At 30.7% G+C, this 25,245-nt stretch overlaps 4 protein-coding genes across 5 annotated transcripts; 1 reads left to right on the top strand and 3 right to left on the bottom strand.

Annotated features, from left to right (window-relative positions):
• Window positions 1-5,392: 5,392 nt before the first annotated feature.
• LOC130974076 (uncharacterized protein At2g29880-like) lies at window positions 5,393-6,241 on the bottom strand. The gene is made up of 2 exons (XM_057898827.1): window positions 5,963-6,241; window positions 5,393-5,827 (listed from the first exon to the last, which is right to left on the bottom strand). Exons 1-2 carry the CDS (start codon window positions 6,239-6,241, stop codon window positions 5,393-5,395), a joined length of 714 nt encoding a protein of 237 aa, XP_057754810.1.
• A 708-nt stretch (window positions 6,242-6,949) lies between these two features.
• Window positions 6,950-7,705, bottom strand: LOC130974068 (uncharacterized). The gene is made up of 2 exons (XM_057898820.1): window positions 7,283-7,705; window positions 6,950-7,183 (listed from the first exon to the last, which is right to left on the bottom strand). Exons 1-2 carry the CDS (start codon window positions 7,703-7,705, stop codon window positions 6,950-6,952), a joined length of 657 nt encoding a protein of 218 aa, XP_057754803.1.
• Window positions 7,706-12,891: 5,186 nt separating this feature from the next.
• Window positions 12,892-16,825, top strand: LOC130964876 (nuclear transcription factor Y subunit A-1). Of its 2 annotated transcripts, XM_057889908.1 has the most exons (7): window positions 12,892-13,148; window positions 13,935-14,213; window positions 14,363-14,466; window positions 14,665-14,736; window positions 14,928-15,092; window positions 15,787-16,218; window positions 16,444-16,825. In XM_057889908.1, the coding sequence occupies exons 2-6, from the start codon at window positions 13,937-13,939 to the stop codon at window positions 16,186-16,188; spliced, it is 1,020 nt and encodes a 339-aa protein (XP_057745891.1). In that variant the 5' UTR covers window positions 12,892-13,148; window positions 13,935-13,936; the 3' UTR covers window positions 16,189-16,218; window positions 16,444-16,825. The 2 variants fall into 2 exon arrangements, with proteins under 2 accessions (XP_057745891.1, XP_057745890.1); XM_057889907.1 differs by having other exon boundaries at window positions 15,787-16,825.
• A 2,610-nt stretch (window positions 16,826-19,435) lies between these two features.
• On the bottom strand, window positions 19,436-23,296 carry LOC130933597 (uncharacterized). Its single transcript, XM_057863252.1, has 5 exons — window positions 23,074-23,296; window positions 21,971-22,285; window positions 20,947-21,148; window positions 19,970-20,198; window positions 19,436-19,833 (listed from the first exon to the last, which is right to left on the bottom strand). Exons 1-5 carry the CDS (start codon window positions 23,161-23,163, stop codon window positions 19,560-19,562), a joined length of 1,110 nt encoding a protein of 369 aa, XP_057719235.1. The 5' UTR covers window positions 23,164-23,296; the 3' UTR covers window positions 19,436-19,559.
• Between the last annotated feature and the right edge of the window lie 1,949 nt (window positions 23,297-25,245).

Raw genomic sequence — 25,245 nt, 5'->3', positions numbered from 1 at the left:
CATTTACTTGTAGTAGTTTTTTTTCTATTTTTAATTGGTATTGTTTACTGTAGTAGTTAAATGATTTAAGTTAGTAGGAATAAATTATTTTAGAAATAGTGTATTTATTCAAAAGCTCTGGCCAAAATTATAGTATTTTTCTTTATTATCTTATAAAGTATCTTCGCAATATGAATGGACGTGTGAAAATAAATAAATAAATAAATCAAAACATGCGTGTTTGAGTTTGACAATCTTGGTTGCTTGCATCATATAAAATGGTAGATTGTATATGCATCCATCATAATTCATACAATTGATGCATTCATTTTTTTTAATAATTCTTTCATGTTTTAACTTGTGCAGTAAAGTATAATATATTAGTGAAATCAATTAGCAATAATGTCGAGAAGATCCTCACATAACCACAAAGCACAGTCCCAACTAGGCAACTACGATGAATAAAATAAAAGGACTATGCTATTTTGATCCCATCTTTAGTAACACGTGGAGTTCATATCTGAATTCATGTCTTGAACTGCGATATAATATTGTAAACTATGAGCATATCATGAGGAATCAGCAATGGACAATTTTTAAAATAATCATTTGGTGAATATTTTAAAATAATTTAATCAATATCATGATTCCTTAATCAGAATTTCATTTCTGGGCTTAAAAATAAAATTAAGATGACAAATTATCCTAAGAGAATCTCGAATATTTTTTTCAGCTCCAAAGAAAAAAAAATCATGGCACCAATCACTCATGACGTGTCTAACATTATAGATCGGTACACAAATCCAAACTGGAATAAAGAAACCTCACCAGCCAGCATGTGACCCAGTGATTCTGGTTTCCTCCCACCTAAGAAGAAATTTGTCATCAAACTATTTATTCGAAAATAAATAGAGAAATATTTTGTCCAAAAAAATAAATAAATAGAGAAATAAATAAGGTTGTTTTTTTTGGCACTGAAAATGAGAGTGAGAGAATAAGATTGATATTGTATTTATGAAGGTGAGACTAATTCTGACGATGATGAAGAGGGATTAGAATTTATTTTGTTTTTATTTTTTAATTAAAAAGAGTATTTAAATAATTTAAATTATTTTATTTTTTATATTTATTTTAAACTAAATAAAATATTGAGATATAATTCAATAATGTACATTTTATATCAATCACAACACAAAGATTTAATTTAATTTTTATCTCTTTATTTATCTTCTCGTTTCTATCTTTTAATTTTAGTGTTTTTTCTAAACATAACCTAAATAATTATATCATATGAATCTTTTCATATAAAAATCTCTTTTGTTTAATTTTTGTAAATTTATAAAATTTATATTTTTTTAAATTAATCAAGATCAAATTCCAAACATTTTAATTATAGTATTATAAAAGATTGTGAGTAAATTTACGGAAAGATGAATTTCTAAAATGATGATAGGCCGTTGGTTTTTAGCATATGAATACTCGAGAAACAACGCGTAATTACTTGGGGAAGAAATTGCACAATGGTGACTCTATTTGGATTAGATGTAAAATTAAATTTGGGGAAGTAAATTTTTTTTTTTTGTAACTATAAGATATGTATACTTCTAATTTAAAAATTTAGAGAATCAATAAAATTTATTATTTTTAATTAATAATTAATTATTAATGTATAAAAATATATGTTAAAAATATATTATTAAATTATTAAAATTAAAAAATTAAATTAATAATTAAAAATAAAAACAAAAATAATAAATTTTGTTAGTTGTTGAATATTTGAAGGTATTATTGTATTGGAATAAAGGTGGATAAGTATTCATGTTTGTTTGGGTTGGCATTTGTGGTAGCCGGATATTCCTATTCCTAGTCCCCAGATGACACCTGTCCACATGATCTCAGAATTCAGACCTCATTCAAGTTGACTTTTATTTCGAGTCGAACTTCGAAGTAGGGTTTTCTTTTGCTGCGTTTGTTTACGAAAAAAAAAAAAGACAAAGACACTAAAAATAAAATAAAATAAGATATTAAAAATAAAAATATAAAATTTTGTGTTTTATATTTTATTTAATAATAAATTATAAAAAATTATTTTTTTATTATTTTATTTAAAAATTAATAAAAATAATAAAAAATAAATTATATTTTTTATTAATATTTTTATATTTTTTATTAAAATAAATATAAAATATATTAATTTAATATCTCTAAATACATTATTTTTATTTATATTTTTTTTATCAAATATAATTTTATATTTTTGACTTCTGTCTTATCTGTAAACAAACGCCGCCTTTGGTCTTTGTAAATGACTTTGCATTACTGTTATTGGAATTGTTCTCTCTCTATGAGGCTTTGGGATACAATATTATTGCTTATTTTAATTTTTTTTACATGGTTTCTTAATATATTATGTAAAAGTAAAATGTAATTACATAACATAGTAACTATAGATACTTTTGGAGCACGCATGATGCAGTAAATTTCCCCATGTATGTGGGAATATGTCAACGGTCAACCATAGGATAGAAGGAAAAAAAAAGTTAGCTGGAATCTTAACTTACTTAAGTGTCTTCCTCTTGACTTATGCTCTTAAAAAAGACCATTATTAAAAGTAATTCTGCAAGGAAAAAAAAGCAAGTACAAGACAAAGACGAACCAAAAAAAATAGTGTCAGATGAAAATTGGAGCAACAAAATGATGATATTTTCTCTGTGGAGACTGAAGAAAGGAGAAAATGAATGGAAAAAAGGGACATAATTATGGTTAGGAGAAATTTAAAATAATTAAATAAAATCATTCATTCAATTTAATTCAAACAAAAATTAATCAAAATCGCATTAATAATTTAGATTAGATTAGATCCTATTTTTGACAAAAATATATGAATTGAATTTCAAATCAATTTTTTAAAACTCAATTAATCTAATTTAAATAGTAAAATATAATATAATATAATATTATTATTTATTATTATATTTAAACTTTTTTACATATAATATCTTTAGTTTATTATATTTTTTAATTTTATTCATATATTATTATTATTTAGTGAGTATTTTGTGAATATATAATAACATTTATTAATTCATTTATTTTGCCAACTTAAACTTACCTCTTTTTTTTTATAATGAAATCTTAAAATTTTATAATTTAAAAGATGAATAAATCGATCCAATCCTAAATATAAAATTTTGAATTGGATTGGATTTAAAAATAAAATTAACCGATAAAATTCAAATTACAACAAATTATATATATATTTGTTAAAATTGATCCAAACAATACTGCGAACACCACTATAACTATAGTAATGATATTGGTGGTGATATAAAAAATAGTGATAGTTGCACAATGCTATAATAAAATAGTAGAGATAAAAATTACAATGATAAGTATAAGATAAGAAGTGGTAGTGGTTAATTCTTTTGTTACAAAAAAAAATACTACTAGATTGATTTTTATTAGTATTTGACGAAAGTTTTAATAAAACAATTGTATTGTCTAAAATAACAAGATAAGAAAATGTCATTCTTTTTTAAAAAACAAATAAAATTGCGTTATTTTTAGTGTGACAGATTAGGACTTTTAATATTAATCCTATATAAGAATATTTAAACTTGATCAAGTTTATTTAGATATGGTTGGCAACTCGATCCTCGCATTGGATCAGGTTAAAAGCTAAACAGGTTAAATTACGAGTAAGATTGAATGCGAGTTTAAGTCTAACTTTATTCAATTTATTTGTACTCCTAAAATATTATAGTATATAATTAAAAATTATTATACATGTATCATGAAATTGATGAGAATGAAATCTATATGTTCTCTTTTTTATAATTTTATTGCTTTTAATTTTTATATACACTCAATTTTATATTTTTGATTTATTAGTATAAAATATAGAAGAATTAAATATTATATTTAATTAAAACAAATTGATTTCATTGTAAGTACGATCCAATAGAAAATTTTAATAAAGTTAAAATCGAGATATCTTAATACTTCGTTTGGATGGAAAATGAAAAATGAGAGAAAAGAAAATGGAAGAAAAAAATAAAAGAAAAAATTGATTTTTTTATATTGTTTAAATGAAGAGAAAATAAATAAAAAGAAAATAGAAAAAAAATTTCTTTTGTTTTGATAAAAAAAAAAATAAGAAAAGAGAAAATCATAATCAAGTAAAATTATATAAATACCCTTCCTTATATTATATATAAATTATAATATATTAATGTATTTAAATTATTTTTTTAATAAAAAATATCTCAATTATATTTCATAATCTTAACGTGTTATTTTTATTAACAATAATATTTTTTGAATTTATTATTTTTTATTATCTTTTAATGTCATAAATTAAAATATATATTATTCTTTTTAAAAATATATAAAATAAATAATTTCGTAAAAGAATAATAAAAACTACTCATATTTTATATCATTAATCTCCTTAAGCATATTTAAGATAAAATTTCACTAAATTGTATTTACAAAATAAAATATTATTAAAAATGGGTAGCATTTCTTTCTTATTACGTGCGACAAAAAATCGCATACAATTTTTATAAACATATAACAAAACGCTAAAAAAGTAACAACGACCAGGACTTCTAGAGAGTAATATTTAATCACCACACAATACTTTTCAAAAGGGTAATTCTTCATGGTCAGAGTCATCGCCTACTTCCAAAAAATCAATTCTACATAACTTGAGCCATTTGTACCCATCTACTTCAAAAAAATAAAGTTTTTCCGAGTTAAAGATATTAACACATAATCGATTTCTACTTGTACTAAGCAGTGTCTCGTTGTTTCCAAACATTTTCAAGTATTATGATTCCTGCACGAGCATATACAACAAAGACAAATTAATTCAAAAATAGAGTTGATCATGATAATCTATTTTATCCATATCTTTCTATTTAAACAATCAATCAATCTCAAAGTATATATACATTAAGTGATTTCCAACCATAGTTAACATAAATAAAACAGAAACTGATATCTTTTTTAAATACATGAAGATATGCCCATAGTATACGACACTCAGAAACACATAATCAATTAATGAAAACAATAATCTCAAATTAACCAAAAATTAAGTGTGTATAAAAGTTATACCTGTAATGGTGAATGTTTTCTTAAAGTACCATATCTCCTAAGTAAACACCAGTAGCTGTCATGAAATGAAAAAGAGCATCCAATCGCATTTCAGGTGGGATTCCAAAAATTTGGCGCTTTTTCTGCTCATTTTCTCATAAAAACTGATAACACTGCATCCGAGGTGAACCTATCAGACCCAATTTAGTCAATATATCCCATACATCTGATTCGCTATAAAGGCGAGGCCTACTTTGTTGCATAATAGCCAACTTTTTTCAGCAATCGCAACTTGTCTTTCAACTAATGAGACTTATTTTTCAGCAACCGAAATTTGCCTCTCAGCCACAGAAGCTTGTCTCTCAGTTGATTCAACCTGCCTTTGAGCCACGTCATGTAGCTTGCTAAACGGATAACTACCCTCTTTGACAGCATCGGCCATGGTAGTAATTCCCAAAATAACTTTCTCATATTGTGCCTCCAAAAAATCATTTATAGGAGACTTATGCTTTGTTCCTCTTAACGTCGAAGTCCCACCTAATTGATTTGGCTGACTATGAGGAGCACTTAGTGAATCTAAATTAGCAGAAAACGGAGGAGTATCATATCCCATATTAACATCTTTGTCAGAAAATTCAATATTTTCAAATGAGTCATTCAAATCAATGGGATCTCTATCAAGTTGTTGAATTCTTTCTCGTGAAGTAGCAGCCCCTTTACCGATAGCTCTATCAGCTTCGAACAACTCCTTCAAAGTATCATAATGCTTAATTTGTATTTTCTTTCATTTTTTTGCATGTGATTTCTCCTGCATAAATAAATGTTAAAATTATTTTGTGACTAACTTGATCATTCGTATAAGTAATAAAAAAGTATAAGATACCTTAATAAAGTTTTGCCACACTTTTTTTTCAGCTTCAAATTTTCTAGTAACAGGATTCCATGCAAATCCACTTAAGTGATGAAATAAGTCATATGTCTCAGCAAAATGATCTTTCAATGTCTTCATTCTATTCTTAATGTAGTTCTTTGTTATGTTTGGGCCTATTGCTATGCTCAAAGTCTTCACAACATTGTCATATGCTTCAGTTGTCCATGAACCATCGTGTCTATTATCTTTCAATGCTTCTTCTGCTAATGTATTCAGTAGAACTTCATCCATCTCATCAGACCATCTTAAGTTGTCTTTAGAAGGTTGATTAGCTTCTATTGTTTTATTTTCTTTATTTGGCATTATTTAACCTGTAAACAAATTCTTAAAAAAATCTAATTAAACAATTCTGACTGTAAAATACATATATATACACATTTATATATATGAAACATATAATCACTCATAAAATTTGATGCATATTCCACATTTCAGCTGCAATATTATCTCGTAACATTGCTGCATATCTATATTCCTCATCACGTTGTTGATTTGATTGTGATCTATTTATGTTGCATTCTTGTAGCAATTCTCGGTCAACTGCATCAATTATAAATTGATCAACATCCACATCCATAAAAAAGTTATGCAATATACATGTTAAAAAAATCTCTCATAGTTTCAAATGAATAATAAGGTTCAGTGTCGCCAGCTATAATTGGAAATCTTTTCTTTAGAACTCCAAAACTTCTTTCAATGACATTTTGTAATGAAGAATGGCGATGGTTGAATAGTTCTTTCGGATTTTGGGGCTCACATACTGAATACTTTTTTAGGTGATACCGAACACCTCTATATGGTGTAAATATCACAGGCTTTAGCATAAATTCAGCATTTTCTAGATAAAATTTTCCTACAACAGTTGCATACACAAATTAAAGTATAACATACTGTGTCTATGAATTTGAATTTATGTAGACAATTTTATAAATTACACTATCACAGAACTTCGGAGATTCGAAGTGGATATTCCCTACTTAGAGCATCTTTCAAAATTCTCGAGTCAGAGGCAATTCCTTCCCAACCAGACAACACATAAGTGAATTTCATATCAAACCCGCAGGCAGCTAACACATTTTGTGTTGGGTGATCTTTTCTTCCGTAAAAACGAGGGGCTTCCACCCTTAGTACCTTCACACGACTATGAGTACCATCTATGACTCCAATGCAGTCCTTTTTCAGAAAGTATGTTAACATATTAATGTAACAATTTTATACTTATTTATTTGACAGTTACATAAAATTTAGTAAGTAAATTAAAAGATTTAGTACTGTGAAAAACGGATAGAATCGACTATTATGAAATATTTCATAAGGAACACCCTCACTAGATGGTTGCTTGAAGAAGTCTCCCTCTAATGATGGAATAGCATGTAGGACGTTGTGAAAGTGACGACTAATTGTCTCTCCTGAACGGTGAAAGAAGAAAGACATTGTTCTAGTTTTCACATTGTGCCCTATAATATGTTGGAATTTAGCTACTTGCTCTTCAACCGTAGAACGAGTAGAATCCTTTACTCTACCAGTTTCTCTTAATTTTTGACACAACTGCCTAAATGCTTTAGGGCCCATACGTGTGACATCTCGGCATTTTTCAGATTTCAATAACCGTGTCAATAGCTGAGTACGCCTAATTTCTCTTTTCAAGTTGTTGTCATTAATTTGCCTAGGCCTATATTGTGACAATAATTCCATAGTATACAATGCATGCGCGGTAACACATGAAACAGATATGACACAGATATGTAGTCTCTTTTCTAACTCTTCGCTAACACGAGTTAAGTTTTGTATTGGTTCAAAATGATATTGGTCAATAGAAGTGATTTGATTTACTTAAAAGTCTGTTTCATGTATGACGTTCGTTCTATCTTTAAAATTCTTATCTTAAAAATTTTTAGTATCCATCTATGAAAATATAATTTTCAGAGTGGACATATCAATAATAAAAGCACTCAAAAAGTGACAAAAAGGATATAACATATTATACATATACTTAATATATTATTACACATATATGTAAATATAAGAGGTATAACATATTATACATGTACCTAATGTAATATACATATAAAATAAAGGGGAAAAAGAAAATCCAAATATATTATTATTTATTTCAAATAGGAATCCTAAAGTTTATTTTGTTTTCGTTTCGCAACTGCATTCTAAGAATTTAATTTCATATGATTTTTTGAAAATCAGCTACTAATTTAGTACACTTCAAAAAAATAGCAAGCAGTAACCAATTTAAAAAAATCATATAAAATTCATCTTTGGTTGGATTCTCCTAAATTTTGGTGTGGTTGAACTACACTTACCAATATGTTATCCATTTTAAGTCCTTGAGCATTTTCATGTCTCTAGAAAAAGTTATGCCTCTCCAAATATTATTTTATTTTAAGGAAAGGGTGTTGTCATAGCAGTGAACAACCCTGCTTCCAAAAGACACACCTTTCTCTACAAAACTCGAATTGCCCTGAAATTTGGATATCAAATACTACACATTTTAATATTTCAGTCCTCTTTGGTTGCCCCTCAAAAGAGTTTCTGTTCCGGGGGTTACCTGAAACTGTAGGTCGATCTCGGATGAGATCTTCTGTACTGGTCGGAACGGAGGTACCCGATTTGTAGGACTTGATGGAGGTGCTGATTCTTTCATTTTCGGAGGGTGGGGGGTATCTGCAAGGGACTCCGATGCTTAAGTTAGCAAGGGTATTAAGCAAGTATTGAGTATAATTAGAGTATGAGTTATACCTGGGTGCTCCAGTGTATTTATAATGGCGTAGAGTGACCTTCTTAGGTAAGATAAGTTAGTTATCTTATCTTATCTTTATCTTATCTTCGAGGGAACCGCCCTTCTCTGTATAGGCTTGGGCTGCCTTAGGATTTGGGGCATGTTCCTCTATTTGGGCCCTTTTTTGGGCTTTCCCGTGATTTGGCCGAGCTCTTTGAGAAGAGGTCAGTTTGTCCTGACCTGAACAGGTCGGTCGCTTTGTCTGTAGAACATTTCGGATCGGACAGCTCGACCCCGGATATGAACAGTTTCAGAGTCTCGAGATATGTGATTTTGAAGTTGCTGTTTCAGAATTTGAACAACATTATTTTTGAAGAAAATGTCCATTTTCTAAAAATCATATCTCCCAAACTACATATCAAAAAATTCTGAAATTTTAGGAGAACAATATAGACATCTGAAGGTTTCATAGAAAAATAATTTCCCTCGTTTTAAGTAGCTAGATTGCTCCCAATTTTGTTCACAAAGTGTTGTCCGAAACTGCATAATTCTACAAGACTGCAACATGTAACTTCGGATTTTGAGAGAACAAAATTTGATTCCTAACTTTTTACTCACTCTAATCTTGCATTCTAATTTTCTTTTACCTATTGTGATTTGTTGAAAATATTAAATCAGCCCCAAATACTCAGAATTAATAAATCACCATTTTTGGTCACTTTCACATTTAGGCATACTCATATGAAATAAAAAATCTCTGCATTACTCCACATAGTAATCCAACCACAAATCACTCAAATAATTCACATATATTATCATAAACTTATTGCGTCAGATATAGCAAATAGTCTAACATCATCCAAAGTAATCATTAGTATGTATAATCAATTAATTTAATAATGAATTAGTTCAATCATGGAACAACCACTGCAGCATTGTATACAACCATAACCAATTTGCCATATTTCACATCATTGGGAGAATTTATTTACACCCAAAATCAGTTGCAGCATGAATTAAACTTAACATAGACCTCTCTCACACACGTAAAAAACAATGAACCAACTCAAAGAAAATAGAAAAATTGCGTTCCAAAAAAACAAAAACGTGCTTGCATGACCGCTTTCTACGACGATCCATCTAAGCTAACTCAAATTAAAGAAGAATCCATAATTACAGAACCCATAAAATGGATAAAAAACCTCTACAACTTCAGCTGAAGAAGCAAAGCATCGATTCGAAGAAAATTTGGGAGAAACGAAGAAAACGACGGAAAATTCACCTTCATCTTGAGTAGGAAGAGATGTAGTTGCGATGGATCTGTGATGACGATGATAATGCCGCGGTGGCGTTGTGGATGACGACGATGAGACTTCGGTGGCGCTGGTCAGAAAATGGAGTGAAGACATGAGATAGGTTTTCAGATTTGGATGAAAATGAATTGAAAAATTTTAATTCTCTGTTTACTAAAAGGGCAAATACATAATTGTGTTTTTATTTGTTCTTTTTTATCCGTTTTCATCTCATAGGAGAAAAGAAAATATTATGCTGTACGACACTCCACTCTTTTCATTTTCTCTTCATTTTCTTTGGGGGATCCAAACAGAGAAAAAATTAATTTTTTACCCAATTTCTTTTCCTGTGTTTTTTTTCCCCCCATATTCTTTTGAACCAAACACTGCGTAAAATCAAGAGTAGAGTAAAATTGGGTTTTAAAAAATTTTAAATTTGTAAACAGAGTTGAGATAGAGTCTAAATTTTATTTTACTCTATTACCAACCCCATTGGACTACACCTTTTAAAATAGTAAAAAATGGTGATGGAATAAAACAATTTTTTTAAATAAATATTTTATTTCTTTTATTTATCGATATACATAATTTACAGATAAATTACCAATTTAAGCATTCTTACTTATCTCACTTACGGTATAAATGAGTTGGTAATTTACATATCTCATTTATACGAGATAAGACTCATAATTTATCCAAAGAAATTGGGTGCACATGAGACAAATGTCGGAGTTGAGTTTCAACGTATCTCATTTACAATGTAAACGAGATACGTGTATTACTAACTCGTTTATACCGTAAACGAGATAAAGTTATACTAAAGTCATTTATACTGTAAACGAGATATAATACGACAAATATAATTCAGCTATAAAATAATCTGCAAGTAGTGGTATTGGCTACAAGCAAATCACTTCTTCTTACTCTTTTTTCTTCTTTGTTCTCTCAAAAGGTTTAGTAAGAATGTTTGAATATATTTTTTGTGAGTGTATATTCTAATTGTCACATGAGCATGGGTGACGACGGAATTGCTTTTGAGAGTGAAAATCCTAACCTACTGGACACTCGTCGACTAGGTTTTTTTTTTTTTTTTTGAGTTGAAGAGCCTAATATTGACGAATTTGGGTGCTAATAGAATAAATGAGATTGAAAAAATTGGGTATAAGCTATTAGCACCGATGGAAAATAGAGTATTTTGATTTCGTGTTTTTTGGTTGGATAACGATGAGCATGTGCGATTGATGTTTGATGTTCATAGGAGAATCATGGTCCAACAAGTGATGAAGCTTGCTGCGGAGGTTGGTGCCATAGGTGGTAGTTCCGGATAGTCGACTTTTGTCCAAGACAACTCACCTCTTGCACCACCACCTCTATATTGTGCTAGTTTAGTGGAACACATGGAGGTGGATAGTGAGGAGTCGGATGAAGAATACGTTGTCGAGAGCAACGAAAGTGTTTTTTTTTTTGGAATGATGAGGAAATTGTACTAGAGACCTCGATCGGTGGAACAATTCGGTATCTTCTACCTGTCCTGAAGCCAATTTTGGAGTTATCTATTGTACCTAGCCACTCTCACACGTTGAATCTTGGCGCGATACATGAGGATATTTCATTTTTTAATACGGGGGAGATGATTATAACACAGACAATGGTGTAGAATTTTACATTACGCACAGATTAAAAAACATGGAGGCTATCATGCTGGGTATAAAGAATTACAGTATTAAGAGGAATGCTGAGTATAGAGTTGTTGAGTCTTATCGAGCAAAATACCACGTACATTGCAGGCAAACCGCATCAAGATGTATTTGGAGTCTCTGTATTACACCCGTCAAAATCTTTAGTATTTGTAAGTCAATTTATGATGTTTGAAGTAATGAAGTTACACTTTTATTGCTTTTTATGGCTGGTTTGTGATGGAGGTATAACGAAATAACGATCTCATTTTATCTTAATTTGAGAGGGAGGTGCATAAATTTGGAGAATCGCATATTTATTTAGCTCTAGTATGTCTTAAGATCATCGATAATTGAATAATAATTTTATTTATAGTGTCATCATATCTCTCATACAATCCAACTTATTTGTTGTGAACGAATTACATATATAAACGTTATTTGCGCTTATCTCGTTTACATAAGCGCATTCTCAGAATACGTGTACACCCCGTGACACGTTTATCAATTACGTATTTTATTTCGTTTATCGTATATTATTAACTCGTTTATAATATAAATGAGATAAATAATAGTACTTAAATTAATAATTTACTTGTAAATACGTATATTGGGAAATAAAAAAAGAAATATTTATTTAAAAAATTCAATATAAACGGAAAAAATTCAATCAATAATGGCTTCCAAGAAAATTAATTTAATACTACATTTTATAATTATAAAGAAATAAAAAACAAAGAAAAGAAAGACATTTTTGCAGCTCAAGAAGAGGACACGTGGTCAAGGTTGCTGTCAAGTTTGGGACGATGTGGTCCCCCCATAGAGGCCACGCGTTTCGCGGATTCCTGCTAGTCAAGTGCGTGTCACGTGGGCCACAATTTCCTTTCATAGAAGGGGCCCTGATACCCTTACCCGCAGTCATCAGTCCCCTCACCCACTCTCCAACCCGCTATCGCCGGTTCCCCCTTGCACTTCACAGCTTCTCGCACACCAAACGCTTCGCTCTTCCACCGGCTCACTCGGTCCCCCTTCTCCCGCTAAGCGCCACGTGCCCCCCAGCAGTAGAACCTCATGGACCCCACATTTAGGTGACGTCATCATTACCTTTGTCACTTACTAAGAAAGATTTAAGTAACGCAACGTGCACTTTAGAAGAAGAGGAAGGGGACTAGAGACTTTTAAAAGACCAAGACTTTTTGAGGGTTACAAATTATTATTTTATTTATTTTCTTATCCTTTTATGTTCTCTTTTAATTATTTGTATTAATATTTTTCTTCTGCTAAATTGAGAGTAACTGAGAGGAGAAGAGAGAGAGAGAGTGCGAGTGCGGGTGCGTGTGAGAGAGAGAGAGAGAGGGGAATCAGATTAGCGCTTTTGAATTTTCTGTCAGATTCTGAGGACCCAAAATCTAGGGTTTTCTGGTTGTGGTTCTTCCCGGGTGAGTCGATTGCTTTGATTTTGGCTCAATTTCCGTTGTTTTGTTGTTCCCTTTTGAAAATTATTGATTGATTAGGTGAATTTGGTTTGATTTTGTCTTGTTGATTCGTTTCTTTGGTTGGGGATTGCGTTTGTACTTGAGGGGGTGAAATTTGTGCGTTTAAGGTCTTTTCAATCCGGGTTGAATAATTCTGTAGCTGCATGGCTTGTGCTGTGAGAATTATTGTGAGGAATCATGAAACGACTATTTTTTGTTTGCTATGGCGGATTAAGGATTTATGTGAGCTAGGGTTGGGTGGGAATTTGGGGGAACAAGGTGAAATTGGGTCTATTAAGGTAGTGTAATTAGGTGGGAAAATTGGGGAAATTCTAGGTGCTTCGTGGGGAGTGTGTTGCGTTGTCTGGCAGACAGTTAGGTTGCATGCGTTGGCATGTCTTGTGGTTCTGTTTGGTTAACTCACTGAATATGACTAACAGGATTTGTAACATAGTCCAGAATTATGCTCCTTTTGTTTATATCTTTTACTGAAGCTGTTGGTTGATGTTGTTCTAAGGTTAATATGAATAAGTTTATTGATTTGTGCTGGCCAAGGATTTATAATTTGCTATTTCATAGTGAATCATAATTTATTTCACTGGGTTGTCAAGTTTCTTGTATAACATTCTGTAGAAAATAAAATCTGTGTTATCCCAATGATTTCTTTCTTGTTGTTTCTAGTATTATTCAGCTTTGATTTAGTATGAGGAATGGAATTTATGTAATTGGTATAAGTTGTGTGATCTAAAGATATGCAGTCCAAGTCTGAAACTGCAAATCGACTGAGGTCGGATCCACATTCCTTTCAACCTAGTGGTGTTTGTTCTGAGCCTTGGTGGCATGGTGGTGGCTACAGTGCTATCCCTCAAGCAATGCCTGGTGCAAATGCATCCAATTCCTCCTCTCTTGAATGCCCTAATGGTGAATCAGAATCCAATGAGGAAGGTCAGTCCTTATCCAATAGTGGGATGAATGAGGAAGATGATGATGCTGCCAAGGATTCACAACCTGCCGATCCTAATCAATCAGGTGCTTTGAGGGTATTTCTAGCTATTTACAAACGTTAAACTAAGAGAAGATAAAAAAGATGAATTGGCACTTAAAATTATAATCATGCACTTTTTTCATGAAGTTATGCAAATATATGTAAGATTAAATATCATGCGTCTTTTCCATAGGAAATTATGGACAAGAAAACCAAGGGATGCAGCATTCTGCACCTTCAATGCGCGAAGAAGGCCTCGCTCAGGCTCCACAGCTGGAACTCGTTGGTCATTCAATTGTATGTACTTTCCTTTTTTGTTATAAAGATATAAAACATGGATGTTGTAAATATCAATGACTTGTTTCAATGGCATAAATATGTGCCTATTACATATCTCTTTTATGGAGATTTTGTTATTTTGGAATTTATAGATGTGGGCTTTTCTGTTTTAGGAAGAATGGAACTCCTAACTTTGTTTAAATTCTTTCAATGCAGGCATGTGCTACAAATCCTTATCAAGATCCGTACTATGGGGGCATGATGGCAGCTTATGGACCCCAGCAATTGGTATGTGTTGTTTATCATTGTTGGTACATGTGATTAAATGTTACTTCATGTGCAGGTGATAACTAGCATCATGATTTGTTTTTGTTCATAGTAATCTCATGTCTCGTTGATTTGTCTGTTTCTTTAAAGCAATGGTAATATGCAGGTAACAGTGAGATAAGTAACCATATTTTATTTATTTTTACCATCAGGGATTTGCTCCTTTTATAGGAATGCCCCATGCCAGAATGCCATTGCCTCTTGAGATGGCACAAGAGCCTGTTTATGTGAATGCTAAGCAATACCAAGGAATTCTGAGGCGAAGACAGGCTCGAGCAAAAGCAGAACTTGAAAAGAAGCTAATAAAATCCAGAAAGGTATTGCCTTTGTGCATATTTGCTATTCTTATCTTTGTGGTACTGCCTTTGTATTGTATAAGTGCTACCTAATCACAGTTTTCAAGTGTGAGAATTTAGTGTTGCTATGTTGCCTTCTACAACACTAAACCTCATATTGCACTTTGTTTGGCTAAAAACTTTTTGTTAGGACATGAAGGGATTTCAATTTATCTGAGAATGTCTGGCATAGCACAAGATAAGTAGAAAGGAAGCCTAGTAATTGCTGGCCATTAAACAAGGTTAAAATAAGAGAACCTAGTGTAAAGCTCCTTCACCTCAAATCTTCAACATTTGTTTGAATCCTAAAAAATGAGTTTGCCATAATTTGCACTCCACTGACTTAATCTGTGAGTGCAATAGGTTTGTCATTGTGATTTGTTCTTTGCTAATTGGTTTTTCAAAATACTCTTGTAGCTTTTTCCTGAACCATGGTTGTGATTGCAAATAGAATTCTGACATCATTAGAAGTCACCTGTATATGGACTTAAAAAGCGATGAAAGCAATTATAGAGTTAAGAGCTTATATTCGATAAACTCTGCTCATGAACCATTCAAGTATGTTTTGAAGAACATGTAGAATTTGGTTTTACTAGTTCTATGGTCATGCTTTTATGTATTCTACATTCACATCTGGCATCCTCCTTCACACTGTGTTAACATCTGTTCTGCTCAGCCATATCTTCATGAATCTCGGCATCAGCATGCTATGAGAAGGGCAAGGGGTACCGGAGGGCGTTTTGCAAAGAAATCTGAAGTTGAGGGCTCAAACAAGGGCAAGGAAAAGGATGGTTCAGGTCCAGTCCTGTCATCACAGTCAATCAGTTCATCTGGTTCTGAACCTTTGCCTTGCGATTCCAATCAAACTTGGAACTCTCCCAATGTGCAACTAAATGCAAGGGGATCGAGAGTGCACGACAAATACGAAAATGGCAGTGGCTCCTACCACAGTCATAATGGTTTGCAATCTTATCATTTGCATTCTGGTGACAGAGTGGACGAAGGGGACTGTTCGGGTCAGCAACGGGGAAGCATCACCAACGAGCACGCATCGGCGAGGCGCCTTGCTATTCAGTAGACCCCTGCATGCGGGGGTATAGATGCCAAGGTTGGTTTGTATCCTAGTGTCATATATTGGGTGAATACCTTGGTTATCTGTAAAACATTCTTGGCAAATATACATGCCAAGCGGCAAATCATTCTTGGCTTTGTTTCTGTTTATGGTGTGAAATGATGTTTGGGGAAAGAATGATGGTGATTGGGGTATGTGATTTCTGTTGAAGTCAAAAATCAATCCTCCATTCTTTTCTCATTCTTTTTGCATTTTGTACAGAGTGAATAGTGTTAGTGAGAGCTCAAGCCGAGATGGATGGTCAGATCAGAAGACTTTGATGGGAACAAAACTATTGATGTACCAACTCTCAGTTTGACTGGTTTTCTTAGCTTGTGTAACCTCACCGGTTGTTTAATGTTAACGTGATGAGACATCATAGGACAATTTGACTCATGAATCTGGTCACATAACATTATTTGTTGGGCTTGTGTTATAAAGTTTTAGCAGTGCTTTGGTGAAGTTAGTTATGGAGGATAATTACAGAGTAGAAAATTTACAAGTGCACAAATTGGAAGATATTTAGATTTTAATAGTGCAAATATAGTAGTGTAAATAACAAAATATTGGCATTAGTTATGATTATTATTATTTTATTCATGTAGTTTATATCTTTTCTATAGTTGAGTAGGAGTTAAATGAAAGTTTTGGGTGTATTCTTCAGTGGTAGATCAGTAACTTTTTTATCAGCAATACGGTAACAGAAATCAATTAACTTGGTGTTTAATCCGTCACTAGCAATACAACTCAGGTATGTAACTAATTATTCAAAGAAGGAATTTTTTTTGTGATGTCATTTCTAAAAATTAATCTTAAACGGATTGGTTTTTTCTATTGCTTTGATTCGTTAACGCCTGAAAAATAGCTGAGTGCCTGTCACAATGACATGTCAAGTTTTGGAGACTGGGACAAATAGGTTTCTATGATTTTGAAAATTTTAAACCATGAAAAATGCATTTAAATTTTGTTATTGAAAAAATGTCTTCAAATAATTTTAAAATATGATAAAAATATTCAATAATAAATATATATTCTAAAAAATTATTTTAGAGATTGAATTTTGATATAATTTTTTGCAAATATAATTAAAAAATGAAGTATTTTATTTTTAAAATTTAATAATTTTTCATTTAGTATATATTTTATGTTTTTTAACAATTAATAATACTTTTAAAAAATAAAATAAAAATAGAGATCGATCTTTTGTGTGTATTTTTTAAACAGTTATCTAAATATTTATATAGAATTTTGGTTCAAATGCAAAAACGGTTTGTTAAATACAAAAATCGTTTGTCACATACAAAAAAATAGTTTTTTTTTTTACATTTTCGTCGCATTTTAAAATTATTTGAGGATATTTTTGTTGATAATAAATTTTGGGATATTTTTGTTAGTGAAAAAATTATTCAAATATATTTTTGGTAGTTTATCCAATAGTAAAAATACTATATTTTGACGGGAAAGACAAGGTCTAACAAAGTTATTTTGAAGGTTGCATATGTTTTTTTAGAAATTTTTTTTTGTGTTTTATTATTTTAGATCGATTAATAATTAAAAAATATGTCGGTTTGACCGATTTTTTATCAGTTCATTACCACTTGGTTTTTTATTTAAACCGAATTAGTATAATAATCAGTTTTCGATTAATTCAATTGAACTGATGTTCGATTTAATCTTCATACATTATTACTTATTTTAGAAATCAGAACTACAAAATGACTTTTTGAAGGGTTTTCTTATAAGGATTTTTTTTTGTGATCGATGTTAGGGACTTAATTTGTTTATTATGTATATTAAAAATTTTTGTTGAAATTTTGGTAGAACGGTAAATATAATTGAGCATATAACAGTATTTGGTGTATATAGTGATGTTCTTCGGTCTAAAACTGTAATTTTATTTCATAGAGTTACCAAGGTTATATAGCCTGAATGGAAGAGTATTTTTTTTTTCAAACTAAAGTAGAACTGTTTGTTTTATAACAACCTATTATGTTTAACTAGGTGTCACAATAACATTTTGTATAGTTAGGTATAATACATATTGAAAAAAAAAAGTATAATACATATTGAATTGGCTATAAAAGCAATTCTAAAAAAAAATATAATTTGTCTTACTATATATTATGTTAAAAATACATATTTTAACCAAGAGTTTATATCAGACTATATAAAAATTATGAATGTCAATAGACACATCAGATTTGCTACTCTCAAATTTGAACATATTACACGTAATACAAAGTACATTTATAACAAAACTACATATTAAATTAGAATGTGATTATCGATTTCGGATAATTTATTTATATAATCATTTTAATTATTTCACTGTTATACTTTTTGCTATATAAAATCAATATTAATATATTTAATAAAAAAATTTTAACCAAAGAATATCACCAAATTCATTTAATACTATCGTGTAATCAAAGGTATTTACTATATCGTTTTACTAAACAAAGTTTTAATAAACATTTTAATAGACTATTTGACAAATAAATCCTTCATAATTTTATTATAATAAAAAAATCATAAAACGACATACATCAAACTGGTTACGTCAAGGCAGGTGAAATAATTTCTTGAACTTTTTATTTTTAATATTGGAGTGATAGTAGTGTTTTTTTTTAATGTGGATTGTTGGGGTGTTATACTCAAATGTGAAATCGTTTAACTAGAGAAACAGAAATCAGATCGTCCGATTTGTAGAGGTACAGAAATTAGACCGTCCGATTTTTGAAAGGTACACAAATCGGACTAAAAAATTTTAAGTATAGAAATCAGACCCAGAGATTTGTGTACTTTCTACAGTTTTAAAAAACACAAAAAATTACAATGTTAAAGTATATCACCACTTTTACTTCCATAACAAAAAAAAATTAGCCGAATTTCTCCACTTCCATCGCAAACCTGCTGTGGCAGATCTATGATCCTTTGTTTTAATTACAAACATCAAAGAAGTATATACAAAAAATTTTCGCAAAATGAAAATATAATGGCACTGAAACATATTTCTTTGCAGCGATCTGACCAAAATCTTGTTGATACCTCTCTACTAGAGGTAGTTCAATTACCATAAATAAATTTGTTATCAACTTGTGTATCAGCTAATATGTATTTCCATCTTAACTATAAAACAATTGTGTGATCTTCCACCCTATTAATCGCGTTGAAAAACTCACATTACGCCATATATAATCCTCTACAAAGCATAGATTCAAGAAGGAAGGACTTTACTGTTATATTATTTCATACATGGTACTTTTACACTCTTAAAGCAAAAGGAAAATTGTGTTCTAGTGACTAGAGATATTTAATTTAGTTTTTTTTTTTCACTTTTAATCATGCTGATGTTTATCATCTTCACTTGCATCATCTATGTTGTTATCAATTACTTCAGTATTATACTGTTCCGCAGAAGTATTTATATCATCTTCATCACCATCAGGTGGAGCGCTATGCTCACCAGCAGTTCTGTTTGGCTGTGAGGCAGGATCAGGGGATCCTGTGGCATTAGACACATTTTGTTGCTTATCCATCATTCCAGACAGGGCTAAACTTGGTGACCATTCAAGAACATCATCAATGATGTTAGATACCCTCTTCTGATACCTGTAGAAAGTTTAAAAAATATATATAAAAACTTCATTCAAGCATGCCATAAAAGAAACCATGACTTGTACAATGCAACGAGGTAGTAAGCGATAGAAAGAACAGTAAATAGTTTCCATCAAGTCAAGGAACACACCTTGCTCTGGCGGCTTCATCAGGTGCATGATGCCTCAGCAACAATATGAACAGCACAGCCAGTATGGCATAGAAAATCCTAGTTGTCCACTTAGGTCTTTCCTCTTCATCTTTCTTGGGCCAAAATCTAAACAACTCTCGCAGTGTTGCTTCCTCGGCAAGGATATTAGGGAAAAACCATACCCTCTTTCCAAGTATAATATAGAGTACACCAAACATTGCAGCTCTTACTACAATATAAAGAATAGACATTAGTCCCCTATGAATAACTAAAGCAGACTAAGGTCACTATTCAAGCATAAATCACAGAACCACTTCTAACCAAAACTTATAAATGCAAATGTATTGGGAAAATTAAAACAGTTAATCAAGGAAGAAAGGGGAGGAGGGGGTCATCTTAGATCACGACAATGATAAGGGAAATTCAAAAAATACATATCTTGATAGAGGAATATGATGAGATGGTTACTTGACCATTTAACCTAAGACATTTATAGATTGAGTCCACTCTTGGAAAAAGCCACTGAAGACAACTTCACTTTATGAAGTAATGACCAGGAAATTGAAAAAACAAAATGGTCATCATACAACTAGGTGTTCTAGGAGAACTGCAAGCAGAATACTAATATCAGGTATAAACATACCCATAAACACTCATTATAATGTCACAACATTTCCATATGTATTTCATGGGTTTAAACTCTTAAGTGTGTTTGGAATGCATTGATGAAACATAGAATAGAATTGACAAATCATAAAAATCCAGCGTTTAGGTATATAGCAAAAAAAATAGTCTTTAATTGTTATATTTTCATAAATATTATATATGAACATTAACCACTCCAGGGCTATAATAATATTTACTTCAGAAGTGAAAATTGGTAACAAGAATCTAAAACAGTAAAGCCACAATCAAAACTCCAAGAAAAGTTAAGAAAGTAGGAAAACAATCAAATTTTAAAGAAAAACAGAACTTACTCAGAAGTAGAGAGAGAATTAGAAAAAGGATCCCAGCACACGAGTAAAGTATTAGTAGCTTGCAGCGATGAGGATACACAGGAAACAAGCAAATAGCCAATGTTAACACAGGCCAGAAGAATGAGAGGAGTGTCTGCCAAAGTGGATGGCGTTTTACAAATGTCCATGCAAAAAAAGCATCATTTTCAGAAAATACTTGCTCCTGCCAAAGACAATTTAATTCTGTCAGATTCAAAACCAAAGAAATCAAATCACTTCAGTCTAATGCAAAGATAAAACTGGACGCTAAGATGATATGAACGAATATGCATTTAAAATTTATATACAGTTTACAATGCTTGTATATAAATCTTCTAAAAAAAATAGCAAAATATTATTTATTTTGTTCTTTTTAAAGACATAAAAAACCCTGACCGCCAAAATATAGAAGATAAATGTAAATATATCTCAATATAACCACAGATACATCAATGAAATACAGATAGGACAAAAGCGCACCAGTCTAAAAATGCATCGGCTACTGATTACTGCAGTTCATACAGTAAATTGAAACCATACCTATGAAAGATAAACCCAAGAATAAGATGACATGCATGGATTAAACCATCAGGTTATTCATTTCCTAGCATAGCACAAGTAACCATGTAAAGCAGACACATATGTCCATTAATGGTGACGATAGATTCTTTTTAAATTTTAGGTACAACTTCAGCCAGTTCTAGCATTCACTTAAAACCCATCATCAATTTATTATTATTACTCCCTAGAGTCCAAACATTGTTCTATACTTACCCTAGATACATCTGTAATAAGTTACATAAAAAAGGCGTGCAAAAACCAGAGAAAGAAGAAACAAGACAACCGATAAGCAATAAGGACCAAAAATGAATATAATATTTAAACAGAGCAGCAATGCAGTGGATGAAGAATTCTAAAAATTACGTGTAGGTTAAACTTTCTATCATAACCATTGCAATTCAATTACTGCAATAAAGAAGCTCGCGCCAAAATAAAATGTACGTACAGGGAAAATTTCTAAATGTGCAGGCCAAGTAGACAGCTTTTTCTTCCCGGGGCGAACAGTTTTTACTACGCGATCACAGCGCACTAGAAGATTTTTGGCAAGTAGAGTGTTAGCAATATCTTCTGTTTCTAAGTTCTTGTCCGATTCGAGAACATCTTTGAGTTCTGGATGATTTTTCATGAAGCTCACAAAATCCTTCCCTCTAAAATATTCAACACGTGTCTCCTGTAGAATGGCCCACCTAGAAACCAAATCCTTATGGTCCCTAACCTTCTCAGCAAACACTTGAAACACATCTTTCTTGGCAGCTTGTTTCTGAAAAACAAAATAGCCTCAACACAAATGCAAAAGATGACAGAAACAATTTTAACTTGCTGTACAAAATGGGGGGCCGAAAAAAAAAATGGAGAACCACTAAATATACCCTGTAAAACTATCTAGGAATGAAAATAGTTCCAGAAAATCAGAAATTGACATGAAGTCTAGATCAACACATAAGTTCAAATACACACCAGATTAAATGTCAATAAGAATTAAGAACTACATTAGAGCTTCTAATTTCACCAAAAATTTCATATCCTAAGAAAAATACAGATGAAACTAAAAGAGAGACATTGACAACTAAATCAAAAACTCTATCTTAAACAACTGCTTCATTTGACCAACTGACCTAGAACGACTACAACAACATTAATCAGTACATTACTGAAATCCAAACTCCAAGAAAAAGAGTATAAATAACAAATAAATAAAATTCGATCCATAATGTTTCAACCAAGTGCAAGCACACCCTTCACTGTAAGTAACTAAATGACTGTACATAACCAACACAAATTTCTCAATCAACAATAATAAAAACAAAAAAAACAAAAAGCCATGAAATTCAGATGCATAAGCACAAAACCCATGAGTTCCAGCCTAAAATCCCAAAAGAAAATAATAATATTCGCAATTAAAAGAAATTATGAGAATGTCATCTTCTAAGAAGTCATAAATTCATAATCCTACAACCATGATTATTAAAAAAAATAAAAATAAAAATAAAAGTTGGAATTGGAAAAATGGAACCCTAGATTAGGAAGGAAATGGGAGAAGAGATAAACCCTAAGAGGGGCGTCGGAGCTGGGATCTGGTGCGGCGGAGGAACGTCGCACTCTCTTCTTCTCTGCAGCGCTTCCTGACGATTTCTTCATTTTTTTTCTTTTTTTTTTTTTCAGTTTTCTGTTTACCCTCGCGCACCGCACCGCACTCAGCACCCCCAACGCTTTTTCTCTCTCTTTCTCTTTCTCTCTTTTTCTCTCTCTGCTGTTTATTTTTATTTTTTATTTTTCTCTTTTCTTGTTGCAAAGATTTTTATTGAGTGAAATGTGAATGAGAAGATTATGGTAAACTTTTGCCTTAGTGCAAAAGAAAATGTTGCAATAATGCATTTTTTTCCAAAGGTAGAAATTTCATCATGAGAATCAAGGGTCCAATTGTCCATGTGTGGGACATATGCAATCTGGCTAAGAAAAAAAATCTTCGATTTTATTTTATTTTATATTTTTATTTAATTATTTAAATACTATAAATCAGTTTAGATTTAGGTAAAATCTAGTTGTTTGATTTTTTGCTGTTAAAATACATTTTATTTTATAATTCATTTAGTCAGTATGAAAACAAATTTCTTTTTAATTATTATCAGAATTTTTTTAAATAAATAATTTGTAGCGTACTTACCAATTTACATCACATTTATTTATCTCGTTTATAACGAGATAAATAAATGTGATGTAAATTGGTAAGTACGCTACAAATTATTTATTTTGGTAATTAAAATAATTAAATTATTTATTTTAAAAAATCCATTTATATCATTGTCATAATTCTTAATTGGTAAATGGTTTAAAATGTTTTAAATTATGTCTATTCATTTTTATTTTTCATAATAATTCAAATAGTGCGTGTAAAATTTAAGTTTTATTTCTCTGATATGATAATATATAAATTTCATTATACTGATAATATGTTAAATTTAGTTTTAAATATGTAAGTTACCTTTTTTTCTGAAGTTAACAAGTAACTTATGTAATCATAATAAAAAACTTATTTATGTAATATAAAGAATTTATCCATAAACCAAAGTTCACGTATGCTTATTATTTAATAATTGGCTGGATCATATAAACACCTTAAAATAAAAGATTTTATTAAAATGCACTTGTTAAAGTTATTTATAGAAAAGAGAGTTTGATTTTTTTTAATAAATATATTACAAAAAAATATTGAAAATTTAAACTTTTGAATTTTCAATATGATAATCATTCTGTATTAAACATCTCTCAGAAAATCTCTAAAGTAAAATTACTAACTCCTTAGATTAAATAAGTTAAATAGTTAACCTCCTTAAGTAGAATTAAAATCTATTTAGTTAGCAGTTAAAACTTAAATGTATACAAGAGGCAATGCAACTGTAACGTATAGCTGAAACAAAAAGACACTTTATTTTGTGGTTTATTTAACTTAGAGATGCTACAGTTTATGTAAAGGATTTGGAGACTCTTAATCTATTTTAATGTTTAAAACATGATACTGTTATATTATGAGAAAATAGGTAGAAAAACACTTTAAGATGAATCCAATGCTAATTAAATCTTGAGATGACAAGGATATTTTTTATTTAATTGATGTGAATTTCTTTTTACAAAATTCTACAAAGAAAGAGATATTACATATTTTTAAAAATTTCTTGTATGTTCTAAGAAAAATTTATTTTTGCTCTGCATCATTGATGTTATTAATTTGAGATTAATTTTTATTTTATTAATATTTTTAATATTAATATAAAAAACAATTAACTTATCAAAAAGAAATCTTTCAGTACCTAAATGTCCAGATCTTATTGTACAAGAGAAAGAGGCATCATACTTGAAACGTGTCTAGGTACTTGATCATTCAAGTTCTCGTGATGAAACATCTTTAGGCAAAAAAATTTTGATATGGAAGTAAAATAAGTGATATACTTTAACATGGTAATTTTTGGTGTTTTTTAAAATTGTGGGAGTACACAAATCGGACCCTCCGATTTGTGTTGAAAAAGTTAAAAAAAATTTCAGAGTACACAAATCGGACGGTCCGATTTGTGTTAAAAAATTGAAAAAACTCAGAGTACACAACTCGGACCATGCGAGTTCTTTGGTCATGAAATTTTGCTTCACAAATCGCATGGTCCGATTTGCAGCTGATAGAATTTGAAATTTGAAACATGGAATTCGGACCCTCCGTTTTCTTTGTTC

This window comes from Arachis stenosperma, chromosome 1 (genome assembly GCF_014773155.1).
Source record: "Arachis stenosperma cultivar V10309 chromosome 1, arast.V10309.gnm1.PFL2, whole genome shotgun sequence".
Taxonomy (NCBI): domain Eukaryota; kingdom Viridiplantae; phylum Streptophyta; class Magnoliopsida; order Fabales; family Fabaceae; genus Arachis; species Arachis stenosperma.
Note: the sequence above shows the minus strand (reverse complement) of the source record. Positions and strands in the feature narration are given on the sequence as shown.

Coding starts and splice junctions, on each gene's coding strand:
- LOC130974076 (XM_057898827.1), bottom strand. CDS start 6,241: ATGGATGAAGTTCTACTGAATACATTAGCAGAAGAAGCATTGAAAGAT. Junction 5,828..5,962: donor TGTGGCAAAACTTTATTAAG/GTATCTTATACT, acceptor GATACTTTGAAG/GAGTTGTTCGAAGCTGATAG.
- LOC130974068 (XM_057898820.1), bottom strand. CDS start 7,705: ATGGAATTATTGTCACAATATAGGCCTAGGCAAATTAATGACAACAAC. Junction 7,184..7,282: donor GATTCTATCCGTTTTTCACA/GTACTAAATCTT, acceptor TTTCTGAAAAAG/GACTGCATTGGAGTCATAGA.
- LOC130933597 (XM_057863252.1), bottom strand. CDS start 23,163: ATGAAGAAATCGTCAGGAAGCGCTGCAGAGAAGAAGAGAGTGCGACGT. Junction 21,149..21,970: donor CACATTTAGAAATTTTCCCT/GTACGTACATTT, acceptor TGTCTTTGGCAG/GAGCAAGTATTTTCTGAAAA. Junction 20,199..20,946: donor AATTCTCTCTCTACTTCTGA/GTAAGTTCTGTT, acceptor TTTATATTGTAG/TAAGAGCTGCAATGTTTGGT.
- LOC130964876 (XM_057889908.1), top strand. CDS start 13,937: ATGCAGTCCAAGTCTGAAACTGCAAATCGACTGAGGTCGGATCCACAT. Junction 14,214..14,362: donor TGCCGATCCTAATCAATCAG/GTGCTTTGAGGG, acceptor TCTTTTCCATAG/GAAATTATGGACAAGAAAAC. Junction 15,093..15,786: donor AGCTAATAAAATCCAGAAAG/GTATTGCCTTTG, acceptor TGTTCTGCTCAG/CCATATCTTCATGAATCTCG.